The following is an 18,515-nucleotide window of genomic DNA, read 5'->3' as shown; positions in this document are numbered from 1 at the left end:
ATAGGAAATGAGTTAGTGATGGATAGTTGTCATATAGTGAGAAAAAATCAAAGAGAAGCTTGGATTTAAAAAAAATGTATTAATGTTTTGCATCCATAATTAATTTATGATTTAATCCTTCTCTAGGTTATTGACAAGAATTCTGGGGGCTGGTGGTATGTCCAGATTGGAGAAAAAGAAGGCTGGGCTCCAGCATCATATATTGATAAAAGGAAGAAACCCAATTTAAATAGGCGAACAAGTACTCTGACCAGGCCCAAAGTTCCTCCCCCTGCTCCTCCTAATAAAGTAAAGGATTCTGAAGAAGTAACAGCTGCTAGTACCACAGCTTCAGGTGATGGCCAAGATTCCCCACACAAGCAGAGATATGAGGAACCAGAGTATGATGTGCCTGCCTTTGGTCATGACTCAGAATCTGAGCTGAGCCAAGGAGAAGATGGTAACTCAGACAGAAGCTCATTCCACCTTCCAAAACCTTCCTCTGGATCATCTCTCCAAAGAGCAAAATTTCGAGTTGGAGAGTCTTCTGATGATGTGGCTCATGAAGAGGAAACAATCTATGAAAATGAAGGTTTTAGATCTTACATAGAAGATGCACTGTCAAGCAAGGAATCTAGTGGTGATTCTGATTCTCGAAGTTCCTCACTATCTTTGATCCAAAGAAATTCTCCACGTTCACTTTCTCCTAAATCCTCCTTTCTGAAGCCCAAAAATATTCAAACAAACTTTGGGAAGTCTCATTACAGTCATAACGAGGAGACAAAGCCAAGATCAGCCTCAGATGCTGGCCTAAGTAGTATACCCAAATCAAGCACAAAAAGGGATACTGGAGAGCTCATGTCTAGCAGAGCAAAACCAATGGTGAGGCCAAAACCATTTCTGAACAAAGCAGAATCTCAAAGTCAAGAAATGATGAACATCAGTACTCTACGTCATCATCTGAGACCAACTGGGCAACTCAGAGGTGGACTTAAAGGTTCAAGAAGTGAGGAGTCTGAAAGTCCACCTCAGGCAATTTCTGGAAACTCAGAAGAATCTTTCAGAAGAAATTCTGCAGAATTCATTACATCCCCTTCCCATACCTCATTTTATGCCAGTCAGCTAGCCAAAACAGAGAATGAAAGCAACCCCTCAAAATGTCTGTATATAACTACTGATTCTTATCAAAAAGTTCAAGATTCTGAAATCAGTTTCCCTGCTGGAATAGAAGTGGAAGTATTGGAAAAGCAGTCAAGTGGATGGTGGTATTTGAAATATGGAGAAATAGAAGGGTGGGCTCCTTCTCATTATCTGATGCTTTTTGATAACCAGCAACAAGAAAACACCTCCAGTGGAGGAGATGCCACATCCAACATATCACAGGCTAGAAACAGAAGAAATGAAAGCAAATCCAATAGCTTGGAGAAAATAGAGAAGAAGGTCCAGGCACTGAATACTATCAACCAGAACAAACGAACAACACCCCCTATTCCTAATAAACCACCTGGTGGCTTTTCCAAAACATCTGGGCCTGTCAAATTGCGAAATGGAGTTAGACAGCTAGCAGTGAGACCACAGTCAGTGTTTGTTTCCCCACCCCCCAAGGATAATAATCTGCCTTGTTCCCTGCGTAGGAATGAGTCTCTTTCTGCCACAGATCATTTGAGGGCCGTACGTCGTAATTCATCTTTCAGTGCTGCCCAATCCCAAATGAATGAGTCTAAAGTAAAACATGATAGTCGATTGGGCTCTGAAGGGTCAGATAATGCCTCTTACATACCAACTGACCGCAATGGACTTCCAGTGTCCACTGTCAGGCCCAAGCCCATTGAAAAATCCCAGTTCATTCATAATAACCTTAAGGATATTTATATCTCCATTGCAGATTATGAGGGAGATGAAGAAACTGCTGGGTTTCAAGAAGGTGTCTGCATGGAGGTATTGGAAAAAAACCCAAATGGCTGGTGGTACTGCCAGATCATGGACAACAGTGGGAAACCATTTAAAGGCTGGGTGCCCTCAAATTATTTGGAAAAAAAGAAATAGTATTGCAATGTATTTAAATTCATTAATTTATATTTCCCTATGATGTACATTTGGAAAAAGGGAAAAGATACACAGATGTATTTCCTTTATACTATTGTACATACACAGGATAGTTCAGTTTTGCTTGTGGCCCAGAAAGTCTGCCATCTTTTAGGATATTTTGAAGAAATGGTCTCATTCTGCAAGTATCAAGAAAATACAGCTGGAATTAATGCCCTTTTATTTTATCCCCCCTCCCCCACAAAGATGCACATCAGGATACATTACCCTATCTCCTGATTTTACTCAGAAACCAAAAGTGTGCCTTTCACATTCTAGTTTGGAATTATGGGTTTACTTGGGATTGATTGGGAGTTTGATGCCAAACCTAAACGTGTTTTATAAAAAAAAAAACCCTCTGCTTGTTCATTTCTCCCATGTGATGTGGCCATAAATAGTATTTGGTTGATCCCCCTTCACCCAAGATGTGTGGGGAACAGAGCAAGTGGAGAAAATTTTCAAGAAACCATCACTCAACGATTGCATTCTGGTCTCTAGATTGAAGATCTGAGAAGGTTGTTTTTTGTTTTTTTTTCCTTCCTGGTATTGGATTTGAATCACTTATTGTTCTGTTTCCTCCAGTACTATCCACCCTGGTTTTTTCTCTTCTCGTATTCCTTACTTGTCAGCTGGGTCAGGAATGGGGAGTGATATTTTTTAAAAAGTTATTAGTGGACTTTGAAGTGTAATCCAATTTTATGCAGTTCCCTAATGTTTATAAACACTCTAAAACTAAGAGTTGCACACAATCTCTTCTGCACACTAGTTTCAACTTCAATGATTTCCTTTTGAGGCCTTCTGAATAATATGTACTGTAATTATTTTGAGAGTAATTGCCAGGCAACTCAGTTATTCAGAGTTTCGGATATCAACTAAGAATTAATCAAGTTTCATCCAGATCCAAAGATGAGAAGAGGAAGGCCCGTAGTGCAACCTCTTCTCTTTTTGTTGGGTTATGGCCTGTTATGGCTTGGCTTGGCTAGTTTTCTGAGGGCACACCTTTCTCAAACATCTGCTTCTTCTTCTATTCTTAGTCTCTATCTTTTGGCTGTGGCAGAGTTGCACTGGGTTGCACATGCCCTGCTTTCACCATGGCATTGGTATTGCTGTGCTGCCCTTTATCCTAAGCCATGGACTCCCTGCTCTTGTAGTCCTGGAGGGAGGAGTGGAGGGAAGTGCGTAGTTCCATCAGAGAAACCATTCAGATGCTGCTTCTCCTCTCACTGTGCTACTGTCAGAACCAATTGTATGGGTTCTATGTGTGACTCCTCACTATGTCCATTATGTGAAATAAGACAGTTCAAACCAATAGAACTTTCCTCAACAGATCGTGGCAAATTAGCATTACTATCACAAAGAGAAAAATAAAAATGACAGAACTGAGTTGAGCTAACTATGTGTGCCGCACTGAAAAAAAAACAAACAAAATTTGCTTCCACACAATGGAACATTGTCTGGCTTCTTTTGTTTTGAAGAGAAGGGTTTGGCATGTTTACAAGATTTGTATCACCAATGTGTATGAACAGACAGGAACATGAAAATCACTGCATGTAAGGAGGCAGTTGCCCAATCCAGCACACTGTATGTTTGTGGGAAATTATTTATTTTCTTCCTTGAGTACTTCACAGAGAAGAATGTGGTCCATCCCGAATTAGTTTCATGTTGCAATATAAAAGAAGAGTGTCAAAATAGGTGCTATGTGTGCACATCTGAATGTTGACAGTTCATCAAGTTTCTCTTCATTTCATGTCCAATCAATGCCAATTCTTACCTGGCAGAGAAGCGTCTATATTTTCGAAGTCAGAATGGGAATGAGCAAAAGCCATGGATGTTACCAACTGCATTCTTCGTTTTAGTTAATATATGAGCAGGAAGGGAGAGATTTTTATTAGTAAACACCAGTCTTCTGAACAAGTCTTTTTTTAAGAACAACAGTACACATTATTTTGTTCTTCTCGCTTGGATGTTAGCTTTGTACTGATAGCTACTGTCAAAGGATGATTGAACAGAGGACCATTAGACTGGAAATGTCACAAAGCAGGAATTCTGTACTCATGTATCCTCTTTTGCCTTTTTATTTATGATTTCAGATGCTTTTTTTAAAAAATGAGATTTTGTGGAAAAGCATAAAGTTTAAAACCACTGGGGTTTGTGCAAAGGCTTTGGGTACAAAGTGTGTTTATATTTTGATGCATTTTCATTTACTAGCCTTGCAGTGAACTTTGTAATTGGTAAACAACAGCAACAACACCAGAAGGCCTTTATTTAAACAATATGGAAATCAGACCACAGATTTATCGCCACTTTGAAGCCCAATATTTTATATGGAAAATGAAGAAAAAGAGTTGGGATTTTTAGGGAGAAAATATTAAATAATCTGGTTATCTCCAGCCACAATCTTACATTCTACCACTAGAAGATGAAAGAATCGGAAGATTTTTAATAAGGTCAAACTTATTTTTTTTTCCTGAACAATTAAAAATTAAGCGTATTTTGAGATGTTTTAGTTTTCTGAAAATTACATAATTATCACTTGATTCTTGCCTCTTTTGTTTTTTTGTTGTGTGTTACAAATATTACATTATAAAAATAACTTGAGGGATTGATTTCCACGTCTTGTGTGATTGATGCCTTTCAAGCTGATCTATTACAGCGCGTCATCATTGCTACTCTCCATGCTTCTACAGTGAATAGCATGGAAGAAAAGGCTTGGTGATGAAGAGGAAACCCAACAGGCCTCTGTAACATCAATAATAATAAATTTCATTAGGAGAAGACAGGTTTCTACACCACAGTGCATTTAAAAATGGTGTGGTTTTGCCCAAAGCTCCTTTCCATGAGGCTTTACATCTCAAGTGTTTCCTCATATTTATGTTTTGTTAAAAAGTGAGCAGCAATTTAAGTGACTGCCAAAGCTGCTTGAGTTTAAAATAGTATTATTTTCTTCTGCTGGACAGTATTAAGTAGAGCAAAATCATCAAGTTATCTGCTAGATTGCAGTACTAATATTAGTGATTTAGCAACACATATTAATGTTTATGATTTTTTTAAAAAAACAATAATGATGACGAAGTGGTTCATTATTTTTGAATTAATGCACTTTAACCATTTTAAACCAAAATGCAGGAAAATCAAGTGCATTATTTAAAGATGCAGTATAAATTGTCATTTTAAGAACATCTATTTATTAAAATAATTTATGATTATTTAAAATTTGTACTATACAGTTTTGTTCCAAAGATGCCATCTCTTGGGAAAGCTAAAAGTACATCTCCCAAAAATCCTGCACTGAGCCATCAAGACTCTTCAAATACAGGAGATTCAGGTAGCCAGAATCAAATTTTTGCCCAAAAAGGGATCAATATTTCTTGTTGTACAGAAGCAAATTGGTATGTAGTATTCTTGATAATCTCAGCACTGGGGAATTATGTGTACAGAATTGAACCAAAAAGGATCGACAGATTTTGAAAATTATCTTTTACAGATTCCCTAAAAAGAGCAACCATTTCCAGCCACATTTGGGATCAGTGGTATATCTCTCTCTTTAGTGCTACCCAGCCTTCAGCCAGTCCTTTTGCTGCATCTGCAGTTTTTGGGGGCAAGAAAGTCACTGAGTTCATTTTGAGTCTCGAATGCTTCTGCAAATTCTTAAGAAAAAAAGTTTTAACATAAATATGATTTGCCCATACTTTCAGTAAGAGGAATAGCTTTCCATATTGTTCTCTTTCATAGCTGCATTTTTTATGCAACAGTAATATTGAATTGGCACATGTAAGGGCAGGTTTCTTAAAGTGCCTCTTTATAATTAGAACAGTTATCAGTCAATAAATCCATTTGCATTTTATGCATTATAAAAGTGAGCCTTGATTTGTCCTATAAAACTGCCCCAATGATATAAAAAATTACATAAATATAGTTGGATAGTTTTCTGAGCTAAACTAGTTTATCATTTTTTAATTGTAAAACTTTATGTAAGTATGTGTCACATCTCTAGAAGCTTTATGCAGGGGACGTTGTAGTTGGTTTTATGGTACATGGAAGTAATATCTAGGTTCAAATACAGGGAGAAAGATAAAGGGCACTACCAAGCACCTTCTTAATTTAGTCAGTTTCACTGTTTCCCGCATGTAATCTATAACTTGCCCTTGTAAATATTAGGAATGTGTTTAGGGATTGGAGAATTCAAATTTCAGTGCCAGGCCAATGCTCGAAGAAATACATTGAAATCCCACTCACAAGGGCTGTAGCTTTCCCTATCAAAATATTATCTGCTAATTCTAAAATTATTTTGATCATAAAGCTGATTTTTTTTTTAAAAAACTATATAGTACTTTCAAAATAATCTAGATCTCAATTTTTAAATATTCTGGGGACTAATTGAATATTAAACCAAAGATTGCACTCTTAGACAAGAGTGGCTTCTGGTCATTTCCTGGTTCTTTAAATTGCCTTGGTTTTCAACAAAAACAACTCAAAATGCAGGTTGATATTTTGACAAAACCCAAACAATGAAAACTTTTTTTCTGCTGTATACTGCAACTTTAATAATAATGAGCACTTCTGAATTCGTTATTGCGGATTTATATAATGCCTGAAAAAAATACTCTTGCTTTTTTTCTTAATTTCTACATTTTGGTGAGTTAAGTTTAAGGAATAAGTTTAAAGCTTATTCTTTTTTAAGTACATATATTTTAATACCCCAAATAATATAAATTAGGATTGTAATGAGTTCCCTCACAAGATGCGGTAGTAAGCTTGGCTTACCACAGGGTTTTTTTTACAAATATGAAACCGTTCTATTTTACTGAATCCATTCATTCAGCAGGGGAACAGAAGTATAGATTGAGAAAAACCAGTCTAAGTATTCCTAGGGTTCATGGAATTAGTTTTACAATTATTTGACTTTCTAGAGCAGTGTTTTAGAAAATTGTGTGGATTTCAACTCCCCGTATTCCCTAGGCTGGGGAGTTCTGGGAGTAGAAATTCACACTTCTTAAAGTTGCCACATTTGGACAATAGTGCTCTAATGAAATCTAGCTTTCTGACAAAATAGGCTCTTTAATTTTTTACAGATTTGTGTCCCATTGATAGAAGCTGAAACAAATGAACAACTGCACATACATTTATCCTGTGGTAGCAACTACATTTGTTCCAGTGAACTGATTCCAAAAGCAACACTGAACATTTTGACGATGGCATTATAGAATTGTGCTTTTTAGAACTACTTTTGAATATTAGAATAGCTTATTTTAATTTAAAATTATACTTATTGCTTCTCTCCATTTATAAAAAAAATTGTTACTGCTTTTTGTCATTTATGAAAAATGGAAGGGAAACTGATAAATAATTATTTCATTATTATTAGTATTTACTAGCATTACTATAGCAATAGTAATATTTAAGTTTAGATCATCTTTAGTAATTTGTTCATTATATATTTTTTAATTATTGTTACATTTTATCCAATATTTGCATTCTCAGTGTAGTATCCAAATAGAGGATCAGTGCAATATTGAAAGGGCAAAAACAGGTCCCTCATCCAGGACTTGAAGTGGATGTACAGTGTGATTTTAAACATCTGTCATTTTTTATTATGCACTCTTAAGTAAAAAAAACATGAGAATTGAGGAAAGTTGAACAAGAGCAGAAGTACACAGGAAGTGGATGAAGAAAACGTTTGGAAAAAATGGCTGTGTAACTTTGATATTTTATCAAAGTTTATCACATTCAAATAGAAGTATGACATCTTGTTGGTTCCTGGCTGTTCAGCTGTCCCTTTTCTTTGCAATGTTCAGTATTCTTCCATCTTTTTTTGTAGCCGTCTGCACTCTTTAACTTAAGCAGAAGTTCCAAATTCTTATCTGATTTACATTGATGTCAGAGGAATTTACTCCTGAATTGATATATAGGTGCTGTTTATCATGCTATAGAAGCATGAAATAGATCCTGGAGCCTGGACAGAAGTTGCCACACTGAAGGCATGTTGACAAAGGGCACTTGCTGTTTAAGTCTGCATGAAATACAAGAAGTAAATGCTTGAAATAGAGTATGTCTGTATTGCATGGTATTTTAATAGTCTATTCCAGAATTAGACTGTTTAAAAACAGAAACTTCTATGAAGTTGCAGTTTGATCTCTCCTTTCTTAAAAGAAGAAAAGATTCAGAACTTTATTAACCCATCATCACTAAGGTAGCATATAAATAAAGTGGCTGGATGAAAGTATTTCTGGCTTTATTGAAAATAAAATGCCTATGTTCAGATGCTTGACATTAACACTTGATGAAAATTATCTTAGCCATTTATCTAATTCATCTCATTGAACTGAGTGAAATGTCAAATATGCATAAAGAGCCTGAATTATAAGTCAACCTTTCCAGAAGCAACAGTTTTCAGAAACTGGGACATATCTATACTATGTGAAATTAGAAAATCAAACTAAGGTCTGAATTTCACTATCACTGAATTTTTCCCCAAAGAATGTCCTTTTCCCATTTAGAAGTCATTTTTTAATATATAAATAATTTTATTGAATTTTTTAATAAAATGTGTTTTTCTTAAATACATTTCTATAAACAACACAAGCTTTTTAAATGGAATATGAATAAGGAGAAAATAGCTTACAACTTAGCCACTTTGTATCTACTGGATATCTTATTTTAACACAGGAATACATAACTTAACAAAATAACCTCTCTAGAATCACATTTGTAAATTAAGGAAGTGATAGCAAGGATGCTTTTTTTCATGCTATCAGTTTCTTGCTAAAAGGAACATCGCTTCTTGTTTTTATATTTTCATTGATTACTTGAGTGCAACGGACTCCAGTTAGGTTTGCTTTTAGAATATTCTAGTTAACATATTTTTTAGTCTGATCAAATTCAGACTCTGCACATGCAAAGAAAATTTGTGACTTTAACAATACCTTTAATATCAATCATAGATTGCTGCTAAATAGTCAAAATCACATCTCAGAAAAGCCAGCCATATATTTTATGGCTAAATCAGGGGTCCTTTACATAATCTTAGGTCTTAACAGGTACAAATTGGTGAAGCATAAGTTTCTTTGTAAATATTTTTTCAGGAGGATTGTGGGGAAGTAGTTTTAAGTTTTTAGTAAACATGTAGAGATTAATGGGAAGTACATGAAAAGCTTATCAGGTTCCAAAATTACCTTCTAGACTTGTTCGATTACTGCTGGTGTCTCAGTTCATCTAGTTAATTGTAAATTCTAAATCAAGGACTTAGGAATCAAGTGACCTTTTTCAAGCATCCTTGGAAGTCCATGAATTAGTCCAGTTCTTTTAATTGATATTCCTCAGCCTCCACTTGGTTTTTAGAACACCAAATTGGAGAACCCTCAGTTTTTGCGAGGGGCTTGTATAAATTGTGTTAAGTAAAGTACAACAGTTTCACTGAATTCAGATCCTTGCTTTGGGGACAGAATAGCCCAATCTGATTTTACTCAAAGAAAGCCCTGTTCTCAGGGTGATAAAATCATTTAGGCCTAGCGGATACAGAAGCAAATACATCTGTGCCTTTAAATTTTCCAGATGGGCTGGCCCCGTGAAGTGTGTAAATTGTTTGTAGAGTGCACTTTTTCAGGAAAAAAATGAACAGAAAGTTTCACACTGTTGAGGGTGTTTTTGTACATGTTCCACATCCAACACAACAGCTACTACTGCCCTGTGTTGAGACACCTGTTTATTATGACACCAAGTTGGAGGATAGATGTAGTATTCTTTAATGGTCAGAAATAACTGGATTGTGACTGAGGAAAGGCTAATTGGATTAAATAAAAAAATTGTTTCAAAAATGAGTTAATATGCATATATACATCATTCTCTCCCCCATCCAAGTGTTTGATTGAATTCCTTTTATGTGTATTTGTGTGATACTTCTTTATGTTAGGCTATGTTATGTTTTCCCCATTCAGGTACTCCTCAACTTATGACCACAATTACACCCAAAATTTCCATTGTTAAGTGAGACATTTGTTAAGTGAGTTTTAACCCAATTTACAACCTTTCTTGCAGCAGTTGTTAAGTAAAACACTGCAGTTGTTAAGTTAGTAATGGTAATTAAGTAAATCTGGCTTTGCTTGTCAAAAGGTGATCACATGAACCTGGCACACTGCAGGTGTCATGACTACAGGGTTGCAGCAGCCGTCATAAGAGAAAAAGATCATATCACTTGTCAGTGTCATTGTAATTTTTGTCAGTAAATGAATGGTTGTAAGTTGAGGACTAACTGTATTGTCAAATGTGATAGTTCTATATTGTCTGTGATAAGTTAGTTAATGAATGCCTATAATTGGAAGAAGTAATGTCTTTTACATTTGGAGGAAAAAAATGAAATGATTTGAAAATGGCATGACCATTTAACCTTAGTGTTTAGACTAAGGGACAATGCATGGTTCAAAAGAAGTGAATAATCAGAAATGAAAGATAAAGCCAATGTTGCCCTCACATTTCGTAGCATTTTAAAACTTGCTTTGCAAAACTGCAGTTATATATTCGGTTATATAAAACCAAAATGTGCAAAAAAGTGACCATCTTACTTGTTTAAAAAGTTCTAAAATTAAGAGAGTAGTAAGATATGTAAGGATCTAAAAGCTTGAAGAAAACAAATTTTATTCTCTTTAATATAAAACAAATATTGAAGCTGTTTTTTTAGCATGAAGTAAGTCATTGGAATTTGCTGTCATATGGTTCAGCACAGAACTTCCAATGAATTAATAGAAACCAGTGCTGTTTTTCTAATGGGCTTATTGTGATTGTTGTTATCTAGAATAAAAAGAATGTAATTATTAGAAGTCTGAGAAGAGTATGTTGACAAGGAGATGTTGAAGGATGTATGGCTGGTCCTTGAGCTGTGTGGTCAAGATGGATGGTGGAGGATGTGCTTAATGTTGTTTGGTTAGTTTCTTGAGAAAGATCATTTTTTTAAGTTAGAATAGATATTGGTTTATAGTGAGGTATTTTGAGTTGTTTGCATTAAGGAAGGATCAAGAAAGGAATCTTATTTGGAGTGCACTTTGGGGAACAAGAAAAAAAAGCTCAAAGATATTCACTGTTTTCAAAAGTAGAAGAAAATAGTTAAGTTGAAGAATATTAGATCCTTACATATTATTCTTTTTTATGCAAAATTGTTGGTCACATTGGTAAGAGCCATTTGGGAAAACAATTTACATGAGTGCAAACTAGTCATTAATTCTGTACAAAGACATTGGTCAGCCATAAATTTATTACACTAACCTATATAAAACAAACTGGCAGCAAAGGATAATGTCTATATTTAGACTGCTAACTGGAATTAAAGGTGTAAAACTAAATTGTATTTGTTTGAATATAGATTAATCATACCTAAAGGTCAAATGCTCCTTTCTAAGAACAGTGTCAGTCTTTAATTTCCAAAAATGGAATTTGGATAGGGGTGAAGTTTTAACCAAAAATGTTGCATCTTTTTACAGTTTCGTGCTGCAATATTCATTGGCATCTATGTACTTGATTATTATTGAAATATGTAAAGTTTTTTTTCTGGTAGGCACCTGGCACTAGTATTGCTTGGCAATTAAGTTGATTTGTCAGTTTCAGTCATTGAAAAGTAGGCATTTGGGCACATGTTTGGCCCAACTTTCTATTTTTTAATGGTTTATGTTTCATCTTTTTGGGGTGCTCAATTGGAATTTGCAGGAATTGAATGGTGGAGTAATTGTGGAAATGTTGCACAGCATGAAATATAGTCTTGTGCTCATCAGGGTATCTGAGCTGGATAAAGTCTGTATTATGCAAGCTTCAGTACAATAAAAATACTACATACATGCAACGTTTAAAAAAAAAGTGAGGTGCCAACTGGACAAAAATCCAGGAAAGCCCTTAGAGGTACTTGGTGAATAGGTAAATTAAGAGCTGTGCTTCCAAAATCCCTTGTTATATCTTAACTAGTGAATACGAAGGCACAACTCTCAGGTCATATGCAGTGATTACACTGCAGCTTTTTCATTCATACAGGAAATCATTTAAAGGCACTTCCAAGAGAATCTAGTCTGCAGCCTCTCTTGTTTTATTCCCAGGTTCTTGCAATGTAAAACCATAGTACAATATTAAATGTCTCACAAGACAGAACTTGATAACTAACTATACCTCACAGTGATCTCCCAGTTTACTCATTGCTTGGACCAAAGGTGGTGCTAATATGAACTTTAATTTTTATATTTATGTTTTTTGTTGTTGAGTTTTACCTGTGTGTATATTTGTTTGTTTTTAAAATCAAAGACTTAATGTCCTGTTTAATTAAAGAAGATTTTACCCTTGGAAAAAGATTATTTGAAACCCATAAAAATTATTTGCGATTTAGACATTACTGTGTGTTTTAACTGGCCATACTTCTTTTTTTTTTTTAAGGGAGGAATAAAGCATATCCTTCAAATGATTTCAAATTGTATTTCTTTTTATTATTTACAATTATTTACATTGTTTGCTGTGTCAGAAGGGTTAAAGTTTTTATTCCTTCAACTATGTTCCAGTTATTAGCGAACTCATTTCTTCTAGCATTAAAAAACTATAAACTTGTTACAAAAACATCTTAATATTTCCACTTTAACATCCAAGTGATTTCTTAATGAATTGTCAACGTAATTTACAAAACTTTTTTAAAATCTTCAAGTGACATCTAGCTAACTTTTGGGCTGGGAAGCTAAACAAGGTTAGTACTAGTAAAAACGTAGATTAGATAATCAAATATCAGGGAGTATTTGAGGGAGTTACTTGAGGGAATAAAACATTTTTAAAAATCCTCTTAGAAGAGTCATTTTCCATCTTAAATTGTTGAGCCCATGAATCCACCAAGAGTCAAGCTTGACTTGAAAATACTTCCCTTATATTACATAAGTCATTCATAGCAGGTAGAACTTTCAGATGGGGTTATCATGTCATGGGGAATCTTCTTGAAGAGGGCAGTGTGCATGGAAAGGATCTTTAGAAATATTCAAAACCAATATTTTTAAAAGTAATTCAGAATTATTTATTTTCTTAGTGGCATCTTACATGAGACAATGGTAGGAATATGTGAAGCTACCTTTTCGCTTTTAACGATTCCTCTAACTCTGATAAACGTATTTTTTCTAGCACATGTGAAGATTTGGGCAAATTTATTTTTCTTTGCAGGTGTAATTTGTACATTTCTGAAGGATTAATTTGCCCTTCACCAAAGGCCAGAAATAAGATTATGACAGCCTGTAACTGCAAGGTGTGGTGTATCTGAGAGTACATTCCAAAGTTTTGGGATCTATTTCAGGATTGGAGAATTCAAGTAATTATATTGAATCCCATGAAATTTCATACAGGATTGTGGCACTCTGGGTGAAATATCTATTCCCTACATTTCATGGAATTTGGCTAATCTCTAGCTACATCTGCCTCTCCCAGGATACTGTTGAGGTGGACTAGAAACATTAGAATATCCACAGACTCAAGTTAATTCTTGATCTATTTGAATAAACTTGGTACTATAGAATATTATATAAGATTAGAATCTTATATTTATAAAATATAAGACTTGGTGTTCACTCATTACACAAGAACGTTTTGTGTATAATATGGCTCAATGGCTGTACACATTTCAAAATTCTGAGAATTGATTAAAGCAGCCCTATATTTTTTTTCAGTTTAAAAGATATAAATCAGTAGTACCTCTGTAAAAGTTGTATTGATTTTAATGAATACATTCTTGACATTTTTATAAAAAATAAGACTGCTTTAATGAATAGCATAGAATTCAAAAAATGAATATGCTTACATTTCCAAAGGACTTATGTCAAATAATTTTTGAAGCATGGACTGTATGGTGCTGCCAGTTATTTATATACTGACATATGGAGAGCAAAATATTTTCAATAGAAAGGATTATCTAAGATTCCACCAAAAAGCTTTGTTGTTTTATATATACCAATGAATACAGATCTATTCTCTGCATATACATTGTCAACAGTCCAAAACATATTTTAAAATAAAGTTTTCACATTGTCAGTCATTGGTGAAGTCTGAGAAAAGCCAGTTCACTTCTGATTACATATGGGGAGAAACAAGCTTTCTCCTGGCATCTTAAATATTCATATAGTAGATTTATTATGGCATAGGTTTTTTTTTTGATGCAATCTTCAATTCAGATGACCTTAGTCCACAAAAGTACATCTTTATCTAAACAAAAACAATTTAACAAATAAATAAAATAGTACATCCAGGTTTAGTCATGCTTACATAAATCCAGTGAAAATAACTCGGAATGAGTGTATACATGACTAATTTATATGCCTGATTCAATCCAGAGTGTTGTAGCATCTTGGAGACCAACACATCAACTACTTATTTAAAGGTTTTATTCATGGAAATGTTCTGTAGTTCTCACCTAGTCTATCTATGTGTTACAAATATGCAGCAACAAAGATATTCTTTGCTCAGTAGGTGATAGTTAATACATAAGAGCACAAATGTAATTCCCAATTATTTAGGACTAAACTACATACTGAATGTCATGCAACAGATTTCACCCAAAAGCTATTTTTTCAATTAGGTTAAATTGGTTTAATTGCAATCTGCCGTGCAGTTCTGATGATTTGTGGTATAAAATGTAATAATTGTTTTTAAAATCTCCAAGCTGCTATTCCAAAAATTGTAATACTTAGCATATGTTTAAACTAAACTAGCATATTATGGAAAGAGAAGGTATAATATCAGTTTTTAATGGTAATCCCTTTAAGAGAAACTAACCAACAGTTAATCATTTCCTTCCATATGTTTTTCTTTGAGAAAAAAATCAAGATATGTGCCACATATTCTATATGTAATAGATAGTTTGTCCCTTCATTTTCAAACATTTTTATCAGTAATTCTGAATGTCATGTGCCAATCATTAAAATAACCACTAGATGGTAGTGATTCAACATTAATGTTTGCATTGTTATTTCTTGCCTGTTCTGTAGGTTTTATGCATGAAGTGAAAATATGTGGCAGGAATTTTAAAGAAACCAGATGACAAGCATGGGGAGAGTGTCAACAACTCACAAACTGATTGTAAGCTTAAGTAAAGTGCACAATAAGATTAGTCAATAGGCTCTTGGACATGAGGTATAAGAAAAGAGCAATACTGAGAAATCTTTAAGAGCATGATGTCTAACTGCACATTGCAGAAACTTTGTTAAAAGGTAAGGAATGCTAATCTTGTTCATGCATGGCTGGAAAACCATCTAAGGTGCTCAAAATATGCTGCCTTAAGTTATATAGTAGAGAAAGGCAATATCAGTGGGATATCTTAGTTTTGCTTCAGAAGGCCACAAACCAGAGGATGTTCAGATCCTCAAAACAACTTAGCTAGAATTAGTTCGGAGAGGAAATACATTTATTAAAAAAACAAAAATGAAACTTTACCCTAGACACCTTTACACAGACTTCCTCATGTATAGATATTATTTATCAATATATTAATTTCTACAGAACACCAAACCATGCAGTTCAAATATCTGCTCTTGATTTGTCAAAGTGATGATAAATGTCTTAGTCTATAAAATTTAGATATGTAGAAAGTAATGCCGCCACATATATGTTATTCTACTAGAAGCATTATCTTGTTAAAAAAGAAAACCTCCAAAAATGTCATTTTTACAAAACAAAAATAAGACTCTTTATGCCTCGGAAATAAATTAATTGAAAATAAACTCCCATTTAAAAATTGCCTCTATATTGTACTTTCACCTGAAAATCCTTACTCAATGAAAGACAATTCAAGGGCTCCAAGCACCATAGACCCTACCAGTACCTCACGATTTACTCTGTGGCTTCTTATTTTTCTGAAAGTGTGTGCCCAATAGTCACAGCAACCATAGACTTTAGTTCCATACTTCGTGGGCCTTTCAGGAAAAAAATGCAAATACAGGTGTATGGAATCAAGACGTGACTAGACAGTAGGGACAATTTTCAGCTCCTTGAAATTTTGTGATGTGACACCTGTGCACGCAAATACCTGCACCTATGACCAGGTAACTGATTACATGGAGCTCTCTGTACTCACAGGCTCTTTCCATGACACTTACCTTGTACGTCATAAGCAGCCCACATCTGCAATTCCACAGATTACCTAAATCAACTTTATTTACAACTATGCAATTGTCACACTGAATAGAACAGATTTTTATATCTGTCTTGAAAACACAAACATACGAATAAATAAAGCATTTAAAAGTTGAAATGTTCTTGTCAATGACATTAAATCACAGGAATTATTTCAGATTTTACACAGGGACACAGAGACAAAGAAATCAAACTGAGTTTACTGCTGTTCATGTGTAATGCTCCTCTCCCGCACAAAAAGCCTTTGCTTCATCTTCCTTTTTGGCTCCTCTTAGCTGTCCACCTTTGGTCATCAGTATATAAAGTTCTGCCTTTATAATAATGGTTAAGAGAAGAGTCCCTATTTTCTAATACTTCTTTCTCTTCACTCCCAAGTACCATCCTGAGCTAGTTTTTTTTCCATGCGAATATATTTTTGGTTTCCATGTGCAAAAACGATGCTGCTGATGGAGGGGAGGTGGAGAAAAAGCAGCTTAATAGACAAGGTTCTTAGGAACTGGGTTCTGATCTATATGTGCGCATGTGAGAAAAGCAGAGGGATCTACTATTTTCCTGTGATTCTGTTCTGTGAGCATTTGCGGTTGGAATTTCTGGTGATTATTCCCTCCCATGCTTTCTTGGAACAAACTGCCACATGACTCTGGCAAAAAGCCGAACTGATCTTAAATTATATAATAGAGGAATGCAATATCAGTGGGATATGTTAGTTTTGCTCTAGAAGGCCACAAAACAGAGCATGTTCAGATCCTCAAAGCAACTTGGCTAGGATTAGTGTCTAGTATAAGCTTCCTACCTTTTGTACCTTTGGATTCTTTTTTTAAAAGTCTTTTAAAAATATGTTAAGATATTTACAGGGGATATTGATAATTGGGGGATTAATGTTATTTTTAAGTGGGAAAAACAGGCCATAGTTTCAAGTCAAAACAATCTTTCCTTATCTCTTAATTATTATGGTTGCAGGCTTACAAGCTGGCAAGTTTTCTTCAACATAGGTATTTACAATGTTTGCTTTAGTGTGATATAATTAGTACAATAAGCTAAACAGAAGGAATTGAATTGAACCACACTATTAGACAAGTGGTCAAGAAGACATTTTTATAAAATATTGAAGAAATTTAGGGGTCAGTGAATAACAAGTTGTTAACAATTGGTATTTCAACTGTTTACAGGGAGAGAACAAAATTAATTAAACCAAGGTTTCTTTCCCTTGGTGTCAAACAATTTTGGATTGCCTTATGTTACTAACATCCCACTTTCTTTAAAAGAGACAAGCACTAGTGGGCAAAAACCAATAAAAAGTTTGATACAACTTTTAAGACTAACACATTTTATTATAAGGCAAAAACTTTTCATGATTCATTATTTCAGATTTTTAGTTACTGTTAACTAATTACTAATTTGAAAATTATGTCATTCTTACTGATGGCAGCATCTTTTCTGGGCTCAGAAACTTGCATACTAAGTTAATAGATAGCATTATGGCTAGACTAGACTATTCTAAAAAAATCTTGAAAGACAGCAGTGGAAAACCACTTCCACTCTGTAATCAAAATAATCGGTATGCATGATCCAGGAAGACACCAGGGGACAACATAAACTCAAAAGAGACTTTGACTTACACATGCACAATTTTGAATTAAGGGTTAAAGTTACTCTGTACTATAGAAAAAAAATATCTTTAGCTGTTTGGAGTTCAGAGGTGTAAAAAAAAACCACCTCACCTACATGCCCCATTCATTCATGTCCACGATATGAAGAAATAGGAACTTGAATGAATGAGAATGCACCAACAAAAAACTTTATTAGACTTTTTTTAACTGCTTAGTTTTTTAAAGCATTACTTTTGCACTTAGAAAAGGATTTGAGGAACAACTTATTGCATAATTTATAGAAATATCAAAAGACACGATGAGAAAGAGTGCAGAGAAATTGTTAGTGTGCAAAGATGCATTTTTAATTTTGATATCATTCAGGCTGTGCTTGTGCATTTTTTAAAAACTGTAGTATGAAAAGTGAAGACCATTATTTTGACCTAATTCTGGGAGGTCTCTCTCATATATTCATAAAATAATATCAATGACCATTATAAGAATCAGAAGACTACTTCAATCTTCAATAGACTCAGTGGAGAAAGAAATCAATGTAATTCAAACAAATGGAGGATGAAATAAATTGGACTGCAAATGTGAAATCCAGCGGACCATAATACCTTTCTTGCACATTTTCCCTACCTTTTGTCTACAACATTGTTTAATAGCCAAAACTGTATGTAAAATATAGGGAGTGTGTAAAAGACGAGACTTGCAGCACGTTGGATTCAAAAGGTG

The 18,515-nt window shown here is 34.4% G+C and overlaps 1 protein-coding gene across 5 annotated transcripts in view; it reads left to right on the top strand.

Annotated features, from left to right (window-relative positions):
* Positions 1–12,496, top strand: part of SH3PXD2A (SH3 and PX domains 2A) — a 108,452-nt gene extending 95,956 nt beyond the window's left edge. For all 5 annotated transcript variants that reach the window (XM_034440017.3, XM_087872850.1, XM_034440020.3 and 2 more), the window contains one exon: positions 127–12,496. In XM_034440017.3, the coding sequence (XP_034295908.2) occupies positions 127–2,025 (1,899 nt within the window). In that variant the 3' untranslated portion in view covers positions 2,026–12,496. The remainder of the gene's footprint in view (positions 1–126) is intronic.
* Positions 12,497–18,515: the final 6,019 nt, after the last annotated feature.

The sequence above is a fragment of the Pantherophis guttatus genome, chromosome 6 (assembly GCF_059756535.1).
Source record: "Pantherophis guttatus breed Tessera chromosome 6, ASM5975653v1, whole genome shotgun sequence".
NCBI lineage: Eukaryota > Metazoa > Chordata > Lepidosauria > Squamata > Colubridae > Pantherophis > Pantherophis guttatus.
The sequence above is the reverse complement of the archived record's forward strand: the minus strand, read 5'-3'. Positions and strand labels throughout refer to the sequence as shown.